At 42.7% G+C, this 25818-nt stretch overlaps 1 protein-coding gene across 1 annotated transcript in view; it reads left to right on the top strand.

Moving 5' to 3' along the window:
- The window catches only part of dlec1 (DLEC1 cilia and flagella associated protein), a 202899-nt gene that overhangs the window by 112982 nt on the left and 64099 nt on the right, over positions 1 to 25818 (top strand). Inside the window, exons 24-28 of the mRNA XM_063042432.1 lie at positions 5671 to 5824; positions 8140 to 8250; positions 16008 to 16138; positions 18287 to 18466; positions 23271 to 23347. Of these exons, the coding sequence (XP_062898502.1) occupies positions 5671 to 5824; positions 8140 to 8250; positions 16008 to 16138; positions 18287 to 18466; positions 23271 to 23347 (653 nt within the window). The remainder of the gene's footprint in view (positions 1 to 5670; positions 5825 to 8139; positions 8251 to 16007; positions 16139 to 18286; positions 18467 to 23270; positions 23348 to 25818) is intronic.

Raw genomic sequence — 25818 nt, 5'->3', positions numbered from 1 at the left:
CAGCTACATTCCAGGCAACAGGCAATGCCTCTTTAACACAAGCAATTCTGCTATTGCTGGAAATCCATGGTGTTTACCTCTTACTCTGCACCTCAATTAGAGTTTAATTTAACACACACCCAGAGTCCTGTGGCTCACAGCCCAGAACCTGCACAGTATTGCGTCATTCCTACCTTCAGCTACCTCCACATAAGTCTACTTTGTGACCCCACCTTCTGACTTATTCAGGTTCCAAATCACCCCACCTGAACCATATCAAATCGCTTATGAAATGGTGGCATGTGGGCATGCAGCTGATAGATCACGCAGTGAATTGATTGGGCCTCCTACACATGGGAGGCACTCTCTTTAGACTGCACGCATTTTCATCTTGGCTGGCCCATTTCCTAGCCCCCACACTGTCAGATGCCCAGTATGTAACGTTACTAACATTACTCAGTAGAAACTTTTAACTCTATCACTCCACATACATAACTCCACCTGCTATAAGAAAGTACCTTGGGATAGTGTATACAGTCAAATCCCTTCATCCAGATAAACCCCACCTTGGTTGTATTATCTTGGGTTGATTATTAACCTAACAAGTGATGAGAAACTGCTGCAGGCTTGATCTTGTTAACAATATTCATTCGCCATCAATCTACAGGGCATTACACTCAGAGACGTGGGCTATATTAGATTTTTTGTGTGATTGTATGTTTACTACTATCTTATACGTGCTAAATATGCCTTCTACTGTTTATGACTGTTAGTACTATGGTTTGTACCTTGGCCCCAGAGGAATGATGATGCATTTGGCTGAATTCATGGGTATTTATGTATGAAGCAATGACAATTAAACTTGAATTTGAACTTGAAGTTATTATATGGAAGTTATTCCAGTACCTATGTGGAAACTAGGTACATGAACAAAGATGTGAGACTGCAGAAGTCCATAACAATCTTGCAAGCCTTCTCACTCCCATGTCAACGTATGTCTACTGAAAATTAAAACCGGTCATCAGAGGGGAGATTTGATAGAGGTAAACAAAATTATAAGGGGTATATGTTTAATGGAAAAAGGCTTTTTGGTGACCCTAGAATGAAAGGTCATAGCAACACACACACAATACTGAAGAAACTCAGTGGGTCAGGCAGCATCTATGGAGAAGAGTGAAGAGTCAATATTTTGGGCTGAGACCCTTCATCAGGACTGGAAAGAAAGAGGAAGAGTCAGATTAAGAAGTGGGGAGGGGAGAGTGAAAGAAGTACAAGGTGATAGGTGAAACCGGGAGAGGGGGAAGGGGTGAAGTAAAGAGCTGGGAAGTTTATTGGTAAATTTAGACCTAATGTAGATTAGGAGATTGCTTCACAGAGCACCTACTCTGTGTCCGCCAGAAAAAGTGGGATCTCCCGGTAGCCACCCATTTCAATTCAACTTCCCATTCCCATTCCAACATGTCAGTCCAGGGCCTGCTCTACTGCCACGATGAGGTCACACTCAGGTTGGAGGAGCAACACATATTCTGTCCAGGTAGCCTCCAACCTGACTGATTTGTTGAACTCCTGGAAATAGCCCTCCTCCCATCCTGTTCACCATTACCCATTTGGGTTTCCCTCATTCATCTTATCTTCTTACCTGCCCACCTCCTCCCTCTGGTGTTCCTCTTCCTCCCTTTTCTTCCATGGTCTTCTCTCCTCTCCTATCTGATTTCTCCTTCTCCAGCCCTTATCTCTTTTGCAAATCAACTTCCCAGCTCTTTACTTCAACTCCTCCCCATCTCACAATTTCACTGATCACCCACCACCTTGTGCTTCTTCCATCCCTTCTCCTTGCCTCACTCTGACTCCTCCTCTTACTCTCCAGTCCTGATGAAGGGTCTCGGCCTGAAAGATTGACTGTTTACTCTTCTCCTTCGATGCTGCCTGACCTGCTGACTTCCTCCAGCATTTTGTCTATGTTGCTTTGGATTTCCAGCATCTGCAAATTTTCTCATGTTTGTGAAACTACTAGAGGTCATAGGTTAGGTTAAGAGTGAAAGATGAAATATTCAGGGGGAACTTGAGAGGTAACTTTTCACTCAGAGGATGGTGAAAGTGTGGAACGAGCTTCAGAAAAAGTGGTGGCTGAGGGTTTAATTTCAACATTTAAGAGAAGTTTGTATAAGTACATGGATGGGAGCTGTATGGAGGGCTATGGTCCAGGTAAGGGTTGATGGGACCATGCAAAATAACAGAGCTTGTTTCAATGATTGACCAGAAGACACAGGACTTGAATGAGGCCATTTAGCCCATTGAGTCTGCTTCACCATTCCATCACGGCTGATTTATTATGCTGTCAACCCTATTCCTCTGCCTTCTTCCAGTAACCTTTGGTGCCCTTGCTAACCAAGAAGCTATCAACCTCCGCTTTAAATATAACTAATGGCTTAGCCTCCACAGCCACCTGCGGCAAAGAATCCCATAAATTCACTGCCCTCTGACTAACAAAATTCCTCCTTACCTCTCTTCTACTGGGAGTCCCTCTATTCTGAGGTTGTGCCCTCTGATCCTAGACTCCCCCACTAGTAGAAACATCCTTTCCACATCGAATCTATCTACCCCTTTCAATATTCAGTAGGTTTCAATGAGATCCCCGCTTGTTCTTCTAAACTTCAGTGAGTACAGGCCCAGGGCCATCAAATGCTTCTCATAAATTAACCCTTTCATGTCCTGAATAATTTTTGTGACCCTCCTCTGGACGCTTTCAAATGCCAGCACCTCTTTTCTCAGATAAGGGGCCCAAAACTGATTACAATACTTGAGGTCCTCCATTGATCAAGGTTGACCATGGATGGTACATCCCAGCTGTCTGCGTGATAGGCTAGCCAAGGGAGTACTACATGGAGAGCGAGCTGTTATCCGTGTAGCAGGCTCCCCCTCTCCACACAGCTGATAAATCCAAAGGAACCGATACAGTTTGGCGTCAGCAGCATTGCAGGATTTGCCAGTCAGCATTGAACTCAATGTAAAACTGCCTTAGAGACTCCAGATCCAGACTTTTCCTCCAGATTTACTCCTGGAGCTTTCCCCATGAGTTAGTATAGATGCAAGGCAGTGGATGTTTGAGATCAGGGTTTTCAAAAAAGGATCTAGTGCTTTCCTGGTGTACATGATAAGTAAACTCTTCTCAGGCTTCCTGCTGGATATAATGGCTCAAAGCCCGGGAAGATTTTATTCATCAGAGTTTTCTTTCTCCTAGATGGGCTGCCACCCATGGCTGACAAGACCACCTGCCTGAAGCAATTGGTTTTAAGGTGTCGTGACCCACCTTTGCCCTTTGTCCTGTCAGTAGAAATGTTTCCACTAAGCCTAGTTGCTAAGCCACATGTGAAGGCCAGGAGCTGGATTTGGTTGTCAGAGGTTATTTGAAACAAAATGCCATTGGAAGCATTTATTAGGTAGTGGGAGCTTATCCCCACCCTGCCACCAACCTCCCCTTAACCTCACAATACTCTAATAACTCTATAATCTCTACTCAAACTTGGCTGGATAGTCTTATATGAATCCTTATATGAATTTGAAGATAACTCATTATAATAAGACCATAAGACACAGGAGCAGAGTTAGACCATATGGCCCATTGAGTCTGCTCTGCTATTCAATCGTGGCTGGTCCTTTTTTTAATCTCCTCAAGCCCATTTCCCAGTGTTCTCCCCGTAACCTTTGATGCCATGTTCAATCAAGAACCTATCAATCCCTGCCTTAAATACACCCAACAACCTGGCCTCCACAGCTGCATGTCGTAACAAATTTCATAAATTCACCACCCTCTGGCTAAAGAGGTTTCTCTGCATCTCTGTTTTGAATGGATGCCCCTCTATCCTGAAGCTGAGCCCTCTTGTCCTAGACTCTCCCACCATGGGAATTAACCTTTCCACATCTACTCTGTCCAGGCCTTTCAACATTCAAAAGGTTTCAATGAGATCCCCCCTCATCCTTCTGAATTCCAGCGAGTACAGACCCAGAGCCATCAAATGTTCCTCGTATGATAACTCTTTCATTCCTGGAATCATCCTTGTGAACCTCTTCTGGACCCTCTCCAATGCCAGCACATCTTTTCTAAGATGAGGGGCCCAAAACTGTTCACAATACTCAAGATGAGGCCTCACCAGTGCCTTATAAAGCCTCAGCATCACACCCCTGCTCTTGTATTCTAGATCTCTTGAAATGAATGCTAACATTGTATTTACCTTCCTCACCACCGAGTCAATTTGCAAGTTAACTTTTAGGGTGTTCTGCACAAGGACTCCCAAGTCCCCCTGCATCTCAGATTTTTAGATTTTTTCCCCATTTAGAAAATAGTCTCACATTTATTTCTACTACCAATGTGCATGACCATGCATTTTCCATCATTATATTTCATTTGCCACTTTCTTGCCCATTCTCCTAATCTGTCTAAGTCCTTCTACATCCTACCTGTTTCTTCAACACTACCTGTCCCTCCACCAATCTTCATATCATCTGCAAACTTGGCAACAAAGTCATCTAAATCATTTATATACAGCATAAGAAGAAGTGGTCCCAACACCGACCTCTGCGGAACATCACTAGTCACTGGCAGCCAACCAGAAAAGGATCTTTTTATTCCCACTGGCTGCCTCCTATCAATCAGCCAATGCTCTAACTTTCCTGTAACACCATGGGCTTCTAACTTGGTAAGCAGCCTCATGTGTGGCACCTTGTCAAAGGTCTTCTGAAAGTCCAAATATACAACATCCACTACATCCCCTTTATTTATCCTACTTGTAATCTCCAAATTAAATATTCAGCATTCTGGAAGCAAGTTAATCACAGGAAAAAATCTGTCATCCAAAATTCTGCTGTCTGTATCTTAATGATCCATTCATTTATCACTGCAGTAGTCTGATGTTCCTTTAAACGGAAGTTAAAGAACTTTAAAGAAAAAGGAACAGAAAGCTGTACAGATAGGATAGAAGACTGATGAGGAGAAATAATGTGAGCATTTAAAGTTCAAAGTAAATATTATGAAAGTACATATCTGTCACCATATACTCCCCTGAGGTTCATTTTCTTAGTGGCATTTACAGTAGAACTAAGAAATCCAATAGAATCATTGAAAAACTACACATAAAGACAAATAACCAATATACAAAAAAAAAAGAAATTATGCAAATACAAAAAAAAATACAGAGAACATGAGTTGTGGAATCAGTTCAGTGTTGAGATGGGTGAAGTTATCCACTCTGGTTCAGGAGCCTAATGATTGAGGGGTAATAACTGTTCCTGAACCTGGTGGTGTGGGACCTAAGGCTCCTGTACCTCCTTCCTGATGACAGGAGTAGGAAGAAAGCATGACCTGGATGGTGGCTATACTCGTTATGATTTTATACACCTCTAAGATCACCTTCATTTTTGTAAGTATGCTTCAATGCAAAAAGTCCTGTGAAGTGCAGTAGTGCGTTTGTGCATTTCATTATTCCACAATGTGCTGATGGGAGGACAATCATTTTTTTCAGTGATGTTGGTTGAAGGATAAGTATTGGATGGGACATTGGAGAGAATTACCACTCTTCTTTGAATTAACTACCTGCAGAGAAACATTAGGCTAACGTCTCATCCAAAAAAAAAGCAGGCCACTAGTGAGGTACTCAGCAGGAAGAATGTCTAGTAATGTGCTCCTCTCTATAGTTACATTGCAGTGCAGGCTGAGGTCCAGGAGGTGCAGGTCTGCCTGCTGAGTTGTGCCATCGTTTTTGACGAGATCTACATTGGTGTTCCAGCACGAGAGATGGCAAAACTGTTTAACCAAACAATGCTGCCTGCGAAATGCTCCTGGGGAGAGGTAAGTCTGAAGAACCTCTGTGCCCTGCATATAACATCAGTACCTCCTTTTTAAACAGAAGAGATACACCTCTTTAAGATCAGCTCTGATTCTATTATTCTTCAATGAAAAATTCTTGTGAAGTGCAGAACTGAGTTTGTACATGTCAAGATTTCACAGTATTCTACGAGCAGACAACCATTTTTTTTCTTTTGGTTGAGGGTTAAGTATTGGATGGGACTTTGGAGAGAATTACCACTCTTCTTTACATTAACCACCTGCGGTGAAACAGAAACCTTCATCAGGCTAACCTCCCTTTAAACCTAAAGTAGCCAGCACATCATACCCACTTACTGTTACAGGCTCTCTAACATAGAACATAGTAGGTAGGATAGAAAAGCACAAGACGGGCCCTTCAGCCCACAATGTTGTGCTGAGCTAATTAAACCAATGTCTCTTAATTAACCTGATCCCTTTCCCCTGCTCATTGACCACATCACTCCTTCACATACCAATCTGCGAGTCTCCTATGTTATCAGCTTCTACCACCACCCCTGGCATTGTCGCCCAGGCACCCACCTCTCTGTACGTAATAACACTTGCCCTGCAGTTCTCCTTTGTATTTTACCCCCTCTGACCTTTAAAGATGAGCTGGGAAAATGAGTTGGTGCAGGGGGCAGGGGTTCAAATTTCTGGATCATTGAGATCTCTTCTGGGGAAGGTCTGACCTGGACAAAGAGGATGGGCTGCACCTGAACTGGAAAGGGACCAATATCCTGGCGGGCAGGTTTGCTAGAGCTGTTGGGGAGGGTTTAAACTAGTTTGGCAGGGGGGTGGGAATCAGAATGTGAGTGCAGAGATTGGGGTAGAAGGACAAGGGCATGATGCTATGTGTTCTGAGTTGGCTGTCTTGGACAGGCAGGGGACAAAACATAAATATAGCCAGTTAGAGGGGTTGAAATGTGTCTATTTCAATGCTAGGAGTATTAGGAATAAAGGGGATGAACTTAGAGCATAGATCAGTATGTGGAACTACGATGTTGTGGCCGTTACTGAAACTTGGCTGGAGGAAGGGCAGGATTGGCTGATGCAGGTAGCGGGGTTTAGGTGTTTTAAAAGGAATAGGATGGAAGGTAGAAAAGGGGGTGGAGTAGCATTACTGGTCAGGGATAGTATCACGGCTATAGAAAGGAAGGACGCTGCAGGGGGAGTGTCCACTGAGTTGGTGTGGGTGGAAGTCAGAAATAGGAAGGGATCAATCACTATGCTGAGAGTAGTCTATAGGCCCCCAAATAGCCCTCGGGACACCGAGGAGCAGATAAGCATGTCAGAGAGTGGTAAATATTGTCCAGTTCATTACTTGCTTCCATAAGACCATATCATCCCTCAAGGTCGCTGCGCAGATTGATAGGATAGTTAAGAGAGCCTATGGGATGCTAGGCTTCATTAATAGGGGAATTGAGTTCAAGAGTAGAGATGTCATGTTGCAACTCTACAAATCTCTGGTGAGACCACACTTAGAGTATTGTGTTCATTTCTGGTCACCTCATTATTGGAAGGTTGTGGAAGCTATGGAGAGGGTGCAGAGGAGATTTACCAGGATATTGCCTGGATTGGAAAACAAGTCTTATGAGGCAAGGTTAGCAGAGCTGGGACTTTTCTCTTTGGAGCGTAGAAGGTTGAGAGGGGACTTGATAGAGGTCTACAAGATTATGAGAGGCATAGATAGGGTGGATAGCCAGTACCTGTTTCCCAGAGCACGAATAGCAAGCACCAGAGAGCATATGTACAAAGTTAAGGGAGGGAAGTTTAGGAGAGACATCAGGAGTAAGTTTTTTTTACACAGAGGGTTGTGGGTGCCTGGAATGACTTGCCAGGGATGGTGGTGGAGGCTAAAACATTAGGGGTATTTAAGGGCCTCTTGGACAGTCACATGGATGAAAGAAAAATAGAGGGTTACGGGGTAGTGTGGGTTTAGTACTTTTTTTTAAGGAATATATGGGTCGGCACAACATTGAGGGCCGAAGGGCCTGTTCTGTGCAGTAGTATTCTAGTGTCTAGTGTCTAGATGGAAGTAAATTATTGCTATAGCTGTGGTAATACTAACTGGGTATAGAAGAATAGGTAGTGAAGAATTGGAAGTCTGTAACTATCTTTCAAATGTACTCACGCCTTCATTAAGTTATGTTAATTGAAAATTTGCAACCTCTTCTTAAACCTGGCAGATAGCTTTCTATGGTTTGAAGGTACTTTGCTGTAATGAAATATTCAGAGTTCATTAAAGTTGTTGTGGTAAGGACCCTGTCTGATTATACATATCTTTCTTTGTTAATAAGGTGCACAAGAACTATGCACATCAATGTAGAGTTAAAATCAGCCCAGCATGCATCACCTTGGGACCAAATGAAGAGGCAGCAGTATACGTAGAGTTAACAGTACTCAGCGCAGTGAGTGTTCATGTCAGCAGATGCTGTCAACTTAACTTTCTTTATTGCATGACTTACAGTATAATACTGAATATAACTGTGCATCACAGTAAGAGATCATGCAGCTAAATTAGCTTCAGCTAGCTTTCACAAATTACCGTACTTTCCAATTATTGCCAATCCCCCATCCCTTTTGCCATGTCAGAGAGTGGTAAATATTGTCCAGTTCATTACTTGCTTCCATAAGACCATAAGAGAAGACAAAGGAGCAGAAGTCGGCCATTCGGCCCATCGAGTCTGCTCCGCCATTTTATCATGAACTGATCCATTTTCCCATTTAGTCCCACTCCCCTGCCTTCTCACCATAACCCTTGATGCCCAGTTCATCCAGTTTATCTTCATGGTGTGTGTTGCTTTAAGAAGGCCAACAAGATGTCTGCCACCTTGACCACTCTCTTTTCTCACTTCTACCTTCTGGGAAAGAGCTTGAAGGCCTGGGTATCCAGACATGAAAACTCTCTTCCCCACTGCTGTTAGAATTCTGAACTGATCGTCTCCTTCCTATCAGAGCTGCCAAATTCTTGTTCTCTTCCACCTAGTCCATAAGGCCATAGACATAGGAGTAGAATTAGGACATTTGGCCCATTGAGTCTGCTTCGCCATTTCATCGTGGCTGATCCATTTCTTTCTCAACACTATTCTCCTGCCTTCTCCTCATAACCTTTCATGCCATGACCTAATCAAGAACCTATCAACTTCTGCCTTAAATGCACCCAGTGACCTAGCCTCCACAGCCACCTGTAGCAACAAATTCACCACCCTCTGGCTAAAGAAATTGCTCCTCATCTCCGTTCTAAATAGACGTCCCTCTATTTTGAGGCTGTGCTGTCTGGTCTTAGACACCAGCACCAAAGGAAACATCCTCTTCATATCCTCTCATCTAGGCCTTTCAACATTCAATAGGTTTCAATGAGATCCCCACTCATTCTTCTAAATTCCAGCAAGTACAGGACCAGAGCCTTCAATCGCTACCCATATGATAACCCTTCCATTCCTGGAACCATTCTCTAGAACCTCCTCTGAACCGTCGCCAATGTCAACACATTGTTCCTTAAATAAGGGGCCCAAAGCTGCTCACAATACTCCAAGTGAGGTCTCACCAGTGCCTTATACAGCCTGAGCATTACATTCTTGCTTTTATATTGGATTTGCTTTACAGCCACCACCAATTTAACCTGCAAACTAAACTTTAGTGAATACTGTATGAAGACTCTCAAATCCCTTCGCACCTCAGATTTTTGATTTTTTTCTCCCTACTTAGAAAGTAGTCTCTGCTTTTTTCCGTTCCACCAAAGTGCATGACTGTACCCTTCCCAACACTGTATTCCATCTGCCACCTCTTTGCCCATTCTCCTAAACTGACTAAGTCCTTCTGCAGCCTCTCTGCTTCTTCAACACTACCTGCCCTCCATCTATCTTTGTATCATCCACAAACTTGGCCACAAAGCCGTCAATTTTATCAACCAAATTGACGACATAAAACATAAAAAGAAGTGGTCCCCACACAGTGTCCTGTACAACACTACTAGTCACAGGCAACCAATCCGAAAAGGATCCTTTTATTCCCATTATTTGCCTCCTGCCATTCAGCCAATGCTCTATCCATGCTAGCATCTTTCCTGTAATACCTTGGGCTCTTACCTTGACTAGCAGCCTCAAGTGTGGCACCTTGTCAAAGGCCTTCTGAAAATCCAAATACACAACATCCACCAATTCTCCTATGTCTATCCTGCTTGTTATTTCTTCAAAGAATTCCAACAGATTTGTCAGGCAAGATTTTCTCTTAAAGAAACCTTGTTGAGTTTGGCCTATTTTGTCATATACCCTCAAGTACCCTGAAATCACATCCATAACAATCAACTCCAACATCTTCCCAACCACTGACGTTAGACTAACTGGCATGTAATTTCCTTTCTTCTACCTCTCTTCCTTATTAAAGAGTGGAGTGCCTCTCTCAGTTATTGTTCTGTTTTGCACTACAATTTTTGCATCATTATGTTGTTTTTCTGTTCATTGTGATATTCATTGCTCTATCTATTAGTACCATGTATACTGTTTACTCAGTGAGCTTCATGCAAGCAAGACATTTCATTGCATGCTGGTGTTTATGAGAATATGGTAACTGGTCAAGTCACATAGGACACACGCCAGGACCACCAGACTCAAAAACAGTTAGTTTCCCCAAGCAGTGAGGTTGATCAACACCTCCACCTACTAATTCACCCCTCCACACCCCCAACCACCACTACTTTATCATTTCCTGTCAGTCACCTGATGTAATGACACACCTGTTCCTGGTATCACTTTTGGGTGTATAATCAATCTATGTATATAATCTATCTTGCGTATTTCTATTTATTGTGATTTGTTATTATTATTGTGTTCTTTATCTTATTGTCCCATCTTGTGATGACACTGCCTAGAAAAAGGCAATGGCAAACCACTTCTGTAGGAAAATTTGCCAAGAAAAAATATGGTCAAGACCATGATTATCCATGTAATAGGACATGGCACATAATAATGTTGATAATGATCTTATTATGTTTTTTTGTGCTGCATCAGGTCCAGAGTAACAATTATTTCATTCTCCTTTATACTTGTGTATAGGAAATGACATTAAACAATCTTGAATCTTGAATTTTTCCTATTTATGCTTTTCCATTCCTTTTGGAAAGTTATTGTGCAATCTCTTTTTTTTTTAAGCCACTTATACTTCCTTTATCTTCATAAGCTGTTTAGAAATTCCTACCCAAGTTAATAATTTCAGGTTGCCCTGGATTTAGGGTCTTCACCTTAAATTTAGGGACCCAGCACCATGGTCCTGGAGGAACGTTGTTTCGTTTTTACTGTGTACTGTACCAGCAGCTTATGGTCGAAATGACAATAAACTTGACTTCACTTCAGGATCACACCACCTCGATGGAGAGTAACTGTGCAGATGTCCCTCTCGTAGTTATTCGTATGAACAATGTGATGCAAACGGTTCAAGATCTCATGACCATTCAAGCTGTTGTGGATGCAGTGCAGGTTTCCATAGACGTACAGTAGGGGCAGAATTAGGTTTCCACTGTTTGAGGACTATAAACACACTTTCTCATCAGCATTTTTTTTGTGTGGTGAATAAGTCCATTGGACTTCAAGTTGTTGGGTTCTGTGCCGTACACCTCCTTTTTCACCTGATCAGGAAGCTCAAGCAACTAATAGAACATAGAACCTTATGGAACAGTACAGTGCCTTCGGCCCACAATGTTGTGCCAACTTTTAACCCACTCTAAGATCAATCTAACCTTTCCCTCCCACGTAGTCCTCCATTTTCTATCATCTATGTGCCTACCTAAGAGTCTCTTAAATGTCCCTAACGTATCTGCCTCTACCACCACCCCAGGCAGCACATCCCATGCACCCACCCTCTCTGTGTAAAGAACCAGCTTCTGACATCCAACCCAGTGACCCACTACAGGTAGTACAATATTACCACCACCCGTTTAGACAGTATAGTTGAGGGCACAGCAAATCTCTGAGTGAAAAGGAAATTTAACTTTCTTTTGGTTTCTTCACCTTAAATCTGTGCTTTCTGATTATGAGTCATGTCAGCATCTCAGTTTTTAAGTTTATTGTCGCTATATGCACACAAGCATAAGGCACGAATGACATAAGACCATAAGGTATAGGAGCAGAATTAGGCCAGTTAGCCTGCCAGAATTAGCCCGCTCCGCCATTTCATCGTGACCAATCCATTTCCCTCTCGGCCGCAATCTCCTGTCTTCTCCCTGTATCCCTTCATGCCCTGACTAATCCAAGATCTATCAACCTTTTCTTTAAATGTACCCAATGACTTGGTCTCCATAGCTGCCTGTGAAATGAGTTCCACAGATTCACCACTCTCTGGCTAAAGAAATTCCTCCTCACCTCTTCTAAAGGGGCAACCCTCTATTCTAAGGCGAAGCCCTCTGGTCTTGGACTGTACCACCATATGAAACATCCTTTCCACATTCACCCTGTCAAGGCCTTTCAACATTCGATAGGTTTCAATGAGATCCCCCTCCTCCTTCTGAATTCCAGCAAGTACAGGCCCAGAGCCATCAAAAGCTCCTCACGAAAATTAACTTTTTGCAGCAGCCTCATGGTATATTACAAGGACAAACCTGAAGTAACATAAACTTTAGTTAACATAAATAATTATCTTAACAGTGCCAAATAAACAATATATATGTAACACTAATACACTATTTGTCAAAACCCTTATGTTTGTTATGTCCTGGAGGGAAGCCAGTCCTGTATAGGCAAACAGTGACGTTATTGTTGCAAGGTATTCTTGATCAGGTCAGCTCCACCCTTCAAAAACTTGTAGGTCATAGTCTCTGCTACAGATTTTAATCTTTTGTTGAACCATGGCAAATGCAGTTCTGTTTCAGATTAATCCTAATGGGACAACATTGTGCAAATGTTAAGCAAAGAGCAAAGTTTGTATTCAGAAAAACAAGTAGCAGTTACAATGAATAATCAGAATATAGATTATCATGTTAACATAGATAATCTCACAACATAAAATTGTAAGTTTAAAAATATAGTTGCATTAGCAGAAGACAGATATGATTTAGAAACGATTGAGTTGTTCAGGGTATTTCTCCACCTCCACTAGGGCGAAAGTAAACAGTCTTCCTGCTTTTCCCACAAGAGATTCTGCAGATGCTAAAATCCAGAGCAGCACACATAAAATGCTGGAGGAACTCCACAGGTCAGGCAGCATCTTTGGAAGTGAATAAACAGTCGATGTTTCGAGCTGAGACCCATCATCATGACCAGAAAGAAAGGGGGAGGAAACCAGAATAAGAAGGTGGGGAAGGGGAAAGAGTACAGGCTAGAAGGTGATGTGTGAGTCAGCCTGACCCTCATCTCCAGTCCTGACACTTGCCTGTTCAGTCTTTCAGGGCTGGCACTTAAATCGTCCAAACACTGGATGGTGCCGCGCACAAGTACCTGGGCTCTGCCACAGCGATATGCTCTGGGTCTAGACCTCGCTGCCCAGCCTGAAACCATTCTTGACATGTCCAAAACGGCTTATCGCTTACAGCGATCCAACCTGACTGCCGGTTTTGGGGGATGGGCACTGAGACTCCTTACGAACTGCTCGCTCCAATTCCACCTCTGACTCCAACTCAGACTCAGAAACCGACTCCAATGTGTTACACTTCAACTTTGCAACACACCAGCACGGCTCATCCCTCGAGTCAGCTTCACCTTCGCTTGCCTCTTCATTGTTTGCGGTGACAGTTTACCATAACTTACTTCAGAAAAGGTGTTATTAATAATTTAGTTGTATGTCTTACCTTTTGAACTACCAGTAAGCTGTTGCCCAACTTCAGTAGTGCCATCATAAATCGAAAATGGGAATGGGGATTGGAATTAAAATGGTTGGCCACTGGGAAATCTTGCTTTTTGTGGTTGGAGCAAAGGTGCTCAACAAAATGGTACACCTGTATGAAGTGGCAGTCCTGATGAAGGGTCTCGGCCCAAAACATCGACTAAACTCGTTTCCATAGATGATGCCTGGCTTGCTGAGTTCCTCCAGCATTTTGTGTGTGTTGCCTATATAACATCTCTCCTTATTCTCCTGTGCTCTAGGGAATAAACTCCTAACCCATTCAATCTTTCCCTCTAACTCAGGTCCTCAAGTCCTGGCAACATCCTTGTAAATTTTCTCTGCACTCTTTCAAGCTCTTTAAAGAGATGGGATGAGTTTAATTTGGCATCATAGTTGGCACAGGCATTATGGGCTGAAGGGCCTGTTCTGTTTAATGGTTTTCAACTGGCAAAATTGAACTACAAGATTTGCATTGAATGTGATCAAATATCAGAGGATTACTCAAGTTCAAGCAATGGTCATGAAATTGCCTTCCAGAGAATAATACTATGTTGAAATAATTAATGAGAAAAGGTTATTAAAAGTGTTAGTGCTGTTGGTTAATTGGCATGTCCCATATCCACAAACTACACCACCTATAAAGACAAGTGGAATAGGCACATGCAATAGGAACACCGTTGGCTCCAGTTTCCCTTGAAGTCATAAACCCCTCATACCTATGTATTTAGGCATTAGATTAGATTAGATTATAAGGACATGCAGTCCTCTTTCATTGTCATTTAGTAATGCATGCATTAAGAAATGATACAATTTGTTCCTCCAGAATGATATCACAGAAACACAAGACAAACCAAGACTAAAAAAACTGACAAAAACCACATAATTATAACATATAGTTACAACAGTGCAAGCAATACCGTAATTTGATAGAAGAACAGACCATGGGCACGGTAAAAAAAAATCTCAGAGTCTCTTGAAAGTCCCATCATCTCACGCAGACAGTTGAAGGAAGAAAACTCTTCCTGCCATGAGCTTCCAGCGCCGCAAACTTGCCGATGCAGCATCCTGGAAGCACCCGACCACAGTCCGACTCAGAGTCCGTCCGAAAACTTCGAGCCTCTGACCAGCTGTCTGACACTGAGCACCAAGCACTGAGCACCACCTCTGCTGAGCGCTTCGACCCCGGCCCCGGCAACAGGCAATAGGCAAAGTCGAGGATTTGGGGCCTTCCCCTCCAGAGATTCTCAATCGCACAGTAGCAGCGGCAGTGAAGCAGGCATTTCAGAAGTTTCTCCAGATGTTCCTCCGTGCTTCTCACGGCTGTCTCCATCAAATCAGGATTGTGCACGGCATCCTACTTCACAAATACGATATCAATTCAGAACGGATGCGTGTGCTGCGTTGCACTGCCATCTTCTCCTCCCCCATTTTATCAAGAAATTAAACTGTATATTGCCATTTCTGTCCAACAAATTTTGAAAAATGGGAAGGGAACTTTAAAGGTACAAAGATTCATTTAATATCCAAGAACGTATACAGTATACAAGTTGAAATTCATATTCTTCACAGACATCCATGAAACAAGAAACCCCATAGAATGAACTTGAAGTGAAACACACAATTGCTGGAGGAACTCAGCAGTCAGGCAGCATCTATGGAGAGGAATAAACAGTTAACATTTCGAGCCCCGGCTCTTCATCAGTACTGGAAAGGAAGGGTGAAGAAGCCAGAATAAGGTGTAAAAACTGGCAGGTGATAACTAAGAAGAAGAAGGAAGGTGGGTGGGAGAGGGGTGATGAAGTGAGAAATTGGGAGGTGACAGGAGAGTATAGCAAGACATGGGAGAAAGGGAAGGAGACCAGAACAGAGATTGGATAAAAAGAGAAGGTGGAGGAGGGGAGAAATTTCCCTCTCCTGTCAGATTCCTTCTAATTCAGCCCTTTAGTTCTTCCACCTATAATCTCCCAGTTTCTTACTTCATTACCCCTCCCCCAGCAGCCCAACTTCCCCCTCACCTGGTCTCACCTATCACCTGCCAGCTTGTACTCCTTCCCCTCTCACCTACCTACCTACTCTGGCTTTTTCCCCCCTCCTTTCCTCTCCTGATGAGGGGTCTCGGCCTGAAGCGTTGACTGTTTGTTCCACTGCATAGATGCTGCCTGACCTGTTGGAAGATTAGCCTCTTTTCCAGAGAGTCACAGAGAATAAGCGTTCTCCATGACAGGTCACCCATCAACAGCATTTTACACCATTTGTGCAGCTGGAAAGAATTAGGATTATAACTGTTATTGTAGGTTTTTGTAGGGTGCATCTTCAGCCTACAGCCATTTGTGCTTGTGTCTCTGCCTCTCAGAATGAACTAAATGGAGCTACAGTCTCGTGCACAGTGGAGGAAATGAAGGAACCACTTTTGCTGGAATTATATGCTAAACCAAGAGGCTTGAATATAACTTACAGCATTCCTACTGATGATCATGAGGAGAGGTAAATCCTGACTCATCGTGAATTATTGTTCCCGTAGAATTATTAGTAGCACTGACTCATGGAACCTGAGTTCAATTCCTTTTTAATAAAACAAATTATTCTGAAAGTTCAACTCTTTTTTTTTTCTTCTGTCTGTTTCTTAAACCCTTCACTCCTGCTGGGACATATTGTGGGCCACCAACAGCGGCTCGCCAGAATCCTCTTACCGGGCCAGTCTTTCAAATGGTCTGCAAGTATAGCCCTTCTTCCAGGTGTGTCCTTCCTCTCCCAAGGATGAGGTCTTTGGAGCTTCTGTTGGCGTGTCTGTAGCATTGGGTTTTTGCGAGATGAAGTTGATAGCCCCATGACCGAACCCACTCCGGGTTTGTGACCATCCACAGGGGAGTTTATCTTCTGTCACAAACTGCAAAATTTATTTTTCCACAATCTTATCATTCTTGAAACCTCTAAGTAATCAGAATCAGGTTTATTATCACCGGCATGTGAAATGAAATTTGCTAACTTAGCAGCAGCAGTTCAATGCATACATAATCTAGCAGACAGAGGAAAAAAAAATAAATTAAATAAAACATAATAATAAATAAACAAGTAAATCAATTACGTATATTGAATAGATTATTAAAAAATGTGTAAAAACAGAAATACTGTATATTAAAAAAGTGAGTAGTATCCAAAGCTTCAAAGTCCATTTAGGAATCGGATGGCAGAGGGGAAGAAGCTATTCCTGAATTGCTGAGTGTGTGCCTTTAGGCTTCTGTATCTCCTACCTGATGGTAACAGTGAGAAAAGGGCATGCCCTGGGTGCTAGAGGTCCTTAATAATGGCTGCTGCCTTTCTGAGATACCGCTCCCTGAAGATGTCCTGGGTACTTTGTAGGCTAGTACCCAAGATGGAGCTGACTAGATTTACAACCTTCTGCAGCTTCTTTTGGTCCTGTGCAGTAGCCCCTCCATACCAGTGATGCAGCCTGTCAGAATGCTCTCCATGGTACAACTATAGACGTTTTTGAGTGTATTTGTTGACATGCCAAATCTCTTCAAACTCCTAATAAAGTATCGCAGCTATCTTGCCTTCTTTATGACTGCATCAATATGCTGGGACCAGGTTAGATCCTCAGAGATCTTGACACCCAGGAACTTGAAGCTGCTCACTCTCTCCACTTCTGATCCCTCTATGAGAATTGGTGTGTGTTCCTTCATCTTATCCTTCCTGAAGTCCACAATCAGCTCTCTTGTCTTACTGACATTGAGTGCCAGGTTGTTGCTGCAGCACCACTCCACTAGTTGGCATATCTCACTCCTGTACGTCCTCTTGTCACCACCTGAGATTCTACCAACAATGGTTGTATCGTCAGCAAATTCGTAGATGGTGTTTGAGCTGTGCCTAGCCACACAGTCATGGTATAGAGAGAGTAGAGCAGTGGGCTAAGCACACAACACTGAGGCGCACCAGTGTTGATCGTCAGCAAAGAGGATATGTTATCACCAATCCGCACAGATTGTGGTCTTCCGGTTAGGAAGTCGAGTATCCAATTACAGAGGGAGGTACATTCCCTCAGTCAGGACTGTGGGAATGATGGTATTAAATGCTGAGCTAAAGATGATGAACAGCATCATGACGTAGGTGTTTGTATTGTCCAGGTGGTCTAAAGCCGTGTGAAGAGCCATTGAGATTGCATCTGCCGTTGACCTATTGTGGCGATAGGCAAATTGCAAAAAAGGTTGGAGGACTGTCTGTGTGTGTGGAAGGGAGGAAGGAAAAGGACTTATTTTGCTGCTGTTGTTTGGTTGCTGCTCTTCTGCTGAACATGGAGGACGTGCTACGTTGGCTCCGAAATGATTGTGGGCTGCTCCTAGCACATCCTTATGTTGTGTTGGTTCACGTATTTCACTGTAGGTAAGTGAATCTGAATGGGGATCTGGACCCTGATTGCTAATCGCTGGTACTGCAAAGTGTTACGCTAACCACTATGCGACCATGCTGTTGGTTAATGCATTACTTTAGCCTTTCAGTTTACACCACTTCAGATTGCAATATTTGCACCATTAGTGCTTGTCATTGTACTTATTACTCTGTGAGCTTTAAAGAACAAGGAATTTCATTGCACCCGGGTGAATCAGTTAATCTGATCTGATCTTCTCTACACAGTGACTTGCTGGTTCTGGACTTCAGTGAAATGATGGTGCACAACACTATGAAGAGAAAGCTACTAATTACCAACAACACTGCCATTGCAGGACCGTTCAGTCTGGAGGTGGAGTACTTCAGCAGCTGCCCGCCCCTTCCCCCTCCCATCAGCAGGCCACCCCATGGATCTCCGTCCAGTCAGTAAGTGGTACTGTCACAGAAGCTTGGGTCTGAGTAGCTCGTTATTCCCATTCTGTTCACCAAAAAGTCGAGTGAATGACAAAGAATTGAACAGAAGGAAACAAAGCACAGACCATTTGGTCCAGCAAGACGATGAGACCATAAGATATAGGAACAGAATTAGGCCATTTAGCCTATCGAGTCTGCTCCACCACTTCATCTTGACTGACCCAATTTTCCTCTCAGCCCCAGTCTCCTGCCTTCTCCCCATGTCTCTTCATGTCCTGATCAATCAAGGGTCTATCAACCTCTGCCTTACATATACAAAAAGACTTGGCCTCCACAGCTGCCTGTGGCAATGAATTCCACAGATTCATCACACTCTAGCTAAAAAAAATTCCTCCTCATCTCTGTTCTAAAAAGACACCCCTCTATTCTGAGGCTCCGTCCTCTGGTCTTAAACTCTCCCACTGTAGGAAACATCCTCTCCTCATCCACTCTATCAAGATCTTTCACCATTCGATAGGTTTCAATGAGGTCACCCCTCATTTGTCTGAATTCCAGTGAATAGAGACCCAGAGCAATCAAACGCTCTTCATATGACAAGTCTTTCAAACCTGGAAACCTCCTTTGAACCCTCTCCATTTTCAGCACATCCTTTCTAAGATAAGGGGCCCAAAACTGCTCACAATACTCCATGTGAGGCCTCACCAGTGCTTTATAAAGTCTCAACAATACATCCGTGCTTTTATATTCTAATCCTCCTGAAATGAACACTAACATTGCATTTGCCTTCCTCACCACAGACTCAGCTTGCAAATTAACCTTTAGGGAATCCCGCACAAGGACTCCCAAGCTCCTTTGCACCTCAGTTATTTGCATTTTCTCTCTATTTAGAAAATAGTCAACCCTTTCATTTTTTCTACCAAAGTGCATGACCATACACTTCCCGACACCGTATTCCATCTTTGCTCATTCTCCTAATCTGTTTAAGTCCTTCTGTAGCCTCTCTACTTGCTCAAAACTACCTGCCCTTCCACCTATCTTCATATCGTCTGCAAACTTTGCAACAAAGCCATCAATTCCATCATCCAAATCATTGACATATAATGTAAAAAGAATCAGTCCCAACACAGACCCACTAGTCACTGGCTACCAACCAGAAAAGGCCCCATTTATTTCCACTCTTTGCCTCCAGCCAATCAGCCACTGTTTTACCCATGCTGGAATCTTTCCTGTAATATTATGGGCTCATAACTTGTTAAGCAGTCTCATGCGTGGCACCTTGTCAAAGGCCTTCTGAAAATCCAAGTACCAACATCAACTGATTCTCCTTTGTCTATCCTGCTAGTTATTTCTTCAAAAATTCCAACAGATTTCCCTTGAGGAAATCATGCTGGTTACAGCCTATTTTATTATGTGCCTCCAAGTCCCCTAAAACCTCATCCTTAACGATTGAGTCCAACATCTTCCCAGCCACTGAGGTCAGACTAACCGACCCATAGTTTCCTTTCTTCTTCCTCTCTCTGTTCTTGAAGAGTGGTGTGACATTTGCAATTTTCCAGACTTCCAGATCATTACTAATACCTCCATGATCTCTTCAGCCACCTCTTTCAGAACCCTGGGGTCCATGTGATTTATCTACCTTCAGACCTTCCAGTGTCCCAAGAACCTTCTCTATAGTAATGGTAACTTCATATACTTCATGACCCCTGACACCTGGAGCTTCCATCATACTGCTAGTGTCTTCCACAATGAAGACTGATGCAAAATAGTTATTTAGTTCATTTGACATTTCCTTGTCCCCCATTACTACCTCTCTAGCATCATTTTCCAGTGGTCCAATGTCCATTCTTGCCTGTTTTTTTACACTTCATTGTATCTGAAGAAACTTTTGGTATCCTCTTTAATATTATTGGCTATCTTATTTTCATATTCCATCTTTACCTTCTTAATAACTTTTTAGTTCCCTTCTGTTGGTTTTTAAAAGCTTCCCAATCCTCTAACTTCCCACTAATTTTTGCTCTATTATATGCTCTCTCTTTGGCTTTAAAGTTGGTTTTGACTTCTTGTTAGCCACGGTTGTATTGTCTTTCCTTTAGAATACTTCTTCCTTCTTTCTCTTTGGGATGTCTATATCCTGTGCCTTCTGAATTGCTTCCAGAAATTCCAGCCATTGCTACTCTGCCGTCATCCCTGCCAGTGTTCTTTTACAAACAATTTTGACTAACTTCTCTCTCATGCCTCTATAATTCCCTTTACTCCATTGTAATACTGATATATCTGACTTTAGCTTCTCCTTCTCAAATTTCCAGGGTGAATTCAATCATATTATGATCACTTGTCCCTAAAGGTTCTTTTACCTCAAGCTCTCTAATCAATTCTGGTTCATTGCACAACACCCAATCCAGAATAGCTGATTGCCTCATGGGCTCAACCACGAGCTGCTCTAAAATGCCTTCCCTTAGGCACTCTAGAAATCCCCACTCCTGGAATTCAGCATCAACCTGATTTTCCCAATCTACCTGCATTTGAAACAAGAAGTATCACCACCCATGTGGACTTTGGAGCTTCACCACCATCTCAGGGAACTGGTCATGGGTATGAAGTCATGTTGACATTCATAGAATTGGGCAGTTTAGAGGAGCTGCAGGAAGCTCTGTGGACTCTCAGCTGGTTGTATCAAGTTTTCATTTCACCCTGTGGGTTTGCCCCTGATGCTCCCGTTTCCTCCCTCAACTCAAAGACGTGCTGGATGTTAGGCTAATGACAACTAAATTATAACTCATGATACCAAATAATTTCTTAATCCCTAATGATTTTCCTTGCGATCCAACAGTACCGTTCAATGTTAATGAGTGTAAGTGGATGCAGGTGTACAAATCATTGGTACTTTGTAGAGTTTTGTTCGCCCTATTGTAGGGAACAAAAGGGCAAGCTAGAAAGAGTGTAGAGAAGGTTTACAAGGATATTGCCAGGACTAGAGGGTCAGAGATAAAGATGAAATATAATGATTAATGAATGTTCTTTGTCACATGTACAGTACATCAAAACATTGAATCGTACTGTGAAATGCAGTGTTTGAAACAGCAACCAATACAGTCCTCACAACATGCTGGAGGAACTCAGCAGGTCGGGCAGCATTCATGGAAACATTGACTGATCGTTTCCATGGATGCTGCCCGACCTGCTGAGTTCCTCCAGCGTGTTCTGAGTGTTGCTTTGACCCCAGCATCTGCAGAGTATTTTGTGACCAATACAGTCCAAGAGGTGTGTAGAGAGACACCCACAAATGCCACCATGTTTCTAGCACCAACGTAAGATGCCTACAATTTACTAACCTGTATGCATTTGAAATGTAGGAGGAAACCTGAAAAGCATGTGGTCATGGGGAGACCGTACAAACTCCTTACAGACAGCGGCAGGATCGAACCCTGATCACTGGCACTGTAAAGTGCTGCACTAGCCACTACACTACCATGAGGTATAGGGAGAGGTGGCCAGGCTAAGTGACTTCATAGAAGTGTTTAAAATTAGGAGAGGCACAGATAGAGGTGGATGGTTACAGGCTTTTCCCTAGGGTAGGAGAGTGCAGAAGCAAAGGGCTTAGGTTTAGGATGAGAGGGAAAAGATTTAAAAGTGCCCCAAGGGGCAGTTCATTTTACGTGGAGCTGAGTGTATGGAGTGAGCTATCAGAGGAAGTGGTTGAGACAGGTACAATAGTACCATTTAAGATAAAGATTAACTTATCACATTTATGGTGATATGTATGTACTTTGAACATGTACACTGAAACATGGAAACAAACAGTGAAATGCATCATTTACCTCAACAACCAACACTGTCTGAATATGTGCAGGGAGCAACTCGCAAGTGTTGCTGCAGCAGTGCCTGGAGGGACATAGGACAAATGCAGGAAATTGAGACCATCTGGGTGGGCACCGAAGGTCCTGTCTCCATACGGTATAGCTCTATGACTTTAATGAGATTCCCATTACCCATTTTCTGATAACTCGTTGAAGGGATAACCTGTAATCAATTACCTAGGAGCATTCTTCTATTATCTAAATATATTTATTGATCAGTTTCTCTTGGTTTGGTTTATTACCATTACATGTACAGTGAAGAGCTTTTGTGTGTGTACCATCCAGATAGATCATTCCATACATTCGTACAGTACATCAAGGTAGTTAAAAGGAAACAAAATACAGAGTGAAGTGTTGCCCTTATGAAAGAAGTGCTGTGCAGGTAGGTAAATAAAGTGCAAGGGCCACAACAAGAGAGATTGAGTTCATCTTATGGCATGCAAGAGATCTGATAACGGCAAGATAAAAGCTGCCTTTGAGCCTGGTGGTAGGTGCCCTCAAGCGTGCTTATCTTCTACCTGATGGGAGAGGGGAGAACAATGTCTGGTGTGGGAGGGGCCTTCGATTATTTTGGCAGCTTTACTGAGGCAGTGGGAATTGTAGATGGGGGACTAGTGGGAAGGCTGGTTTCTGTGATGGACTGCACTGCATGCACAGCTCTGCAGTTACTTGTGGTATCAAGCAGAACAGTTGTAACGCATCAGGTTAGGAGGGTTTCCTTAGCAATTATTCTGTATGTGTTCAATATTATTGTTTGTTGATCTCATGATATTCCCGATACTCAATTAGCAACACAATTATAACCTGCTTATAGCACAATAAGTACTTCACAGAATCAATTATCAAACAAAGGTTTTAGAACAGGTGAACAAGCTATTTCCATATTTCCATGATTCTGAATTATATATTCTGCTTATTGTCAATGAATAACTCTGTGTCCTGTGCTAATAATACTAAAGCTCAAGAACACCTCTCCTGAAGAGAACAGTGAGCCTTACAGAAGGTCCAAGCAAGTCACAGGACCAGCTGCAGCGTGGTAAGAATAGAAGGCGTTACATCCTCATAGCAAGTACGTCCAACATAGAACATTACACCATGCTACAGGCCCTTCAAACCACAATGTTGACGTGACTCTAAGATCAGCCCAATCCTTCCCTTCCATATAGACTTCCATTTTCCTATCATCCATAGAACATAGAAGAGTAGTGTACGGGAACAGGCCCTTCAGCCCACAGTGTTGTGACGAACCAGCTGAAAATTAAATCAACCCCCCCCCAAAAAAAACTAACCCCCTCCTACCTACACAATGTCCATATCCCTCCATCTTCCTCACATTTTCGTGCCAGGCCAAATGTCTCTTAAAAGCCTCTAATGTAAAGTTCAAAGTAAAATTTATTATCAGAGTACAATACACGTCACCGCATACAACCCTGATTCTTTTTCCTGTGGGCATACTTAGCAAATCTGTAGAACAGTAACTGTAAACAGGACAATGGACAACAAACTGTGACTTTATAGAAGTGTTTAAAATATAAATAGCAATAATATAAATATATTTATATAAATATTAATAAATAGCAGTAAATAACGAGTATGAAATAACAAAAAGAAAGTCCTTAAAGTGAGACCATCAGTTGTGGGAACACCTGAAATAGACTTTTGTTCAAGAGCCTAATGGTTGAGGGATGGTAACTGTAGTACTTCTTGGACCTCCAGGTCTTCTTCCTTGGTAAATACTGAAGCAAAGTACCTCACTCACATTCTCTTCATCCAAACAAATGTTCCTCGTGTTCCCCTGTTCATCCTTGAGTGGTCCCACTCTCTCCGGAGTAATCCTCTTGCTCTAGATGTATGTATAGAATGGCTTGGGATTCACCTTAATCCTAGTTGCCAAGGACTTTTAATGCCCTCTCCTGGCTTTTCTGATTCCCTCCTTTGGTTCTTTTCTGGCTGCTTTATAATCCTCATGTACTCCTTTTGATCCTAACTTCCAAAGGCTTACATAATTTTCCTTTTTCTTCTTGACTAAATTCATCACCTCTCTGGACATCCAAGGTTCTCTTTATCTTTCCATCCCTGCCCTTCCTTCTAAAAGGAACTTTGATATCTGATATTTAAACATCCCCCATATGTCTGATATGGACTTGCCAGTAAAAAGGCATTCCCAATGAACTCTGCTTAGTTCTTGCCTAATGCCCTTATTATTTGCCCTGCTCCAATTTAAAACCCTCATGCAAGGTCTATCCCTATCCTTATCTATTACTATCTGAACATTAAGGAGTTGTGGTCACTGTTCCCTAACTGCTCACCCACTGAAAGATCAGTCACTGGTTAGGTGTATTACCCAATACCAGGTCCAGTATGGCCCCTCCTCTCCTCAGACCTTCTACATATTGATTTAAGTAACCCTCCTGATGACACTTAACAAATTCTGCCCTATCTAAACCACTTGCGCTAGGAAGGTCCCATTTATACCCTTGAGCCTATCTACGATTCTCTTAAATCTCCCTAATGTATCTACCTCTACCACCATCTCTGGCAGCGCATTCCACACACCCACCACTCTCTGGAAAAAAAACAAACAAACAAAAAAACTTACCTCTGACATCTCGCCTATACTTTACTACAATCACCTTAAAACTATGGCCCTCATATTAGCCATTTCTGCCCTAAGAAAAGGTTACTGGCTGTCCACTCAATCTATGCCTCTTATTGTCTTATACACCTGTTTCAAGTTGCCTGTCGTCCTCCTTCGCTCCAAAGAGAAAAGCCCAAGCTCGCTCAACCTATCCTCAATCCAGGCAGCATCCTGGAAAATCTCCTCCGCACTCTCACGCAAGCTTCCACATCCTTCCGATAATGAGCTGACAGAGAGTGGGGGGTATGTGCGTAGTTGAGGCAGATACATTAGGAACATTTAACATTTAGATAGGCACATTAATGAAAGAAAAAGAAAAATTGATGCCTATGTGGGTGGGAAGGGTTAGATTTATCTTCGAACATGTTAAGGTTTTGGCACAACGTTGTTGGCTGAAGGGCCTGTATTGTGCAGTATTATTCGATGTTCTTGGAACCGAACATAATACTCCAAGTGTTGTCTAACCAGGGTATAATAGAGCTGCAACATTACCTGGTGTCTCGTGAATTCAATCACCCCTGAGTATGACAAGTTAATTGTATTGGTAGTTTCTTTGATCATGCTCTGAGGTATTTCGCTGTCACAGAGCCATTAAAATGCATCTAAACATACAGGTGGAACTACAGTGGTTTCTAATTACACACACTTCTAAGACACAAATCACCCAGGTCTTTACTCTAAATCCTTTGGATGGAGTTCAAGCCCATAACTTACTAACCTCCTCTGGAAAGTAGATCAGTTCGAAAGTAATACTTCCTTCTCTGGAAAGGAGATAATTCCCAATGCGATTCAACCTTCTCCAGAAAGGAGATCATTCCCAATGTGATTCAACTTTCTCTGGAAAGGAGATAATTCCCAATGCGATTCAA

The sequence above is a fragment of the Mobula hypostoma genome, chromosome 3, assembly GCF_963921235.1.
Source record: "Mobula hypostoma chromosome 3, sMobHyp1.1, whole genome shotgun sequence".
NCBI lineage: Eukaryota > Metazoa > Chordata > Chondrichthyes > Myliobatiformes > Myliobatidae > Mobula > Mobula hypostoma.
This window is presented reverse-complemented; position numbering and strand designations above follow the sequence as displayed.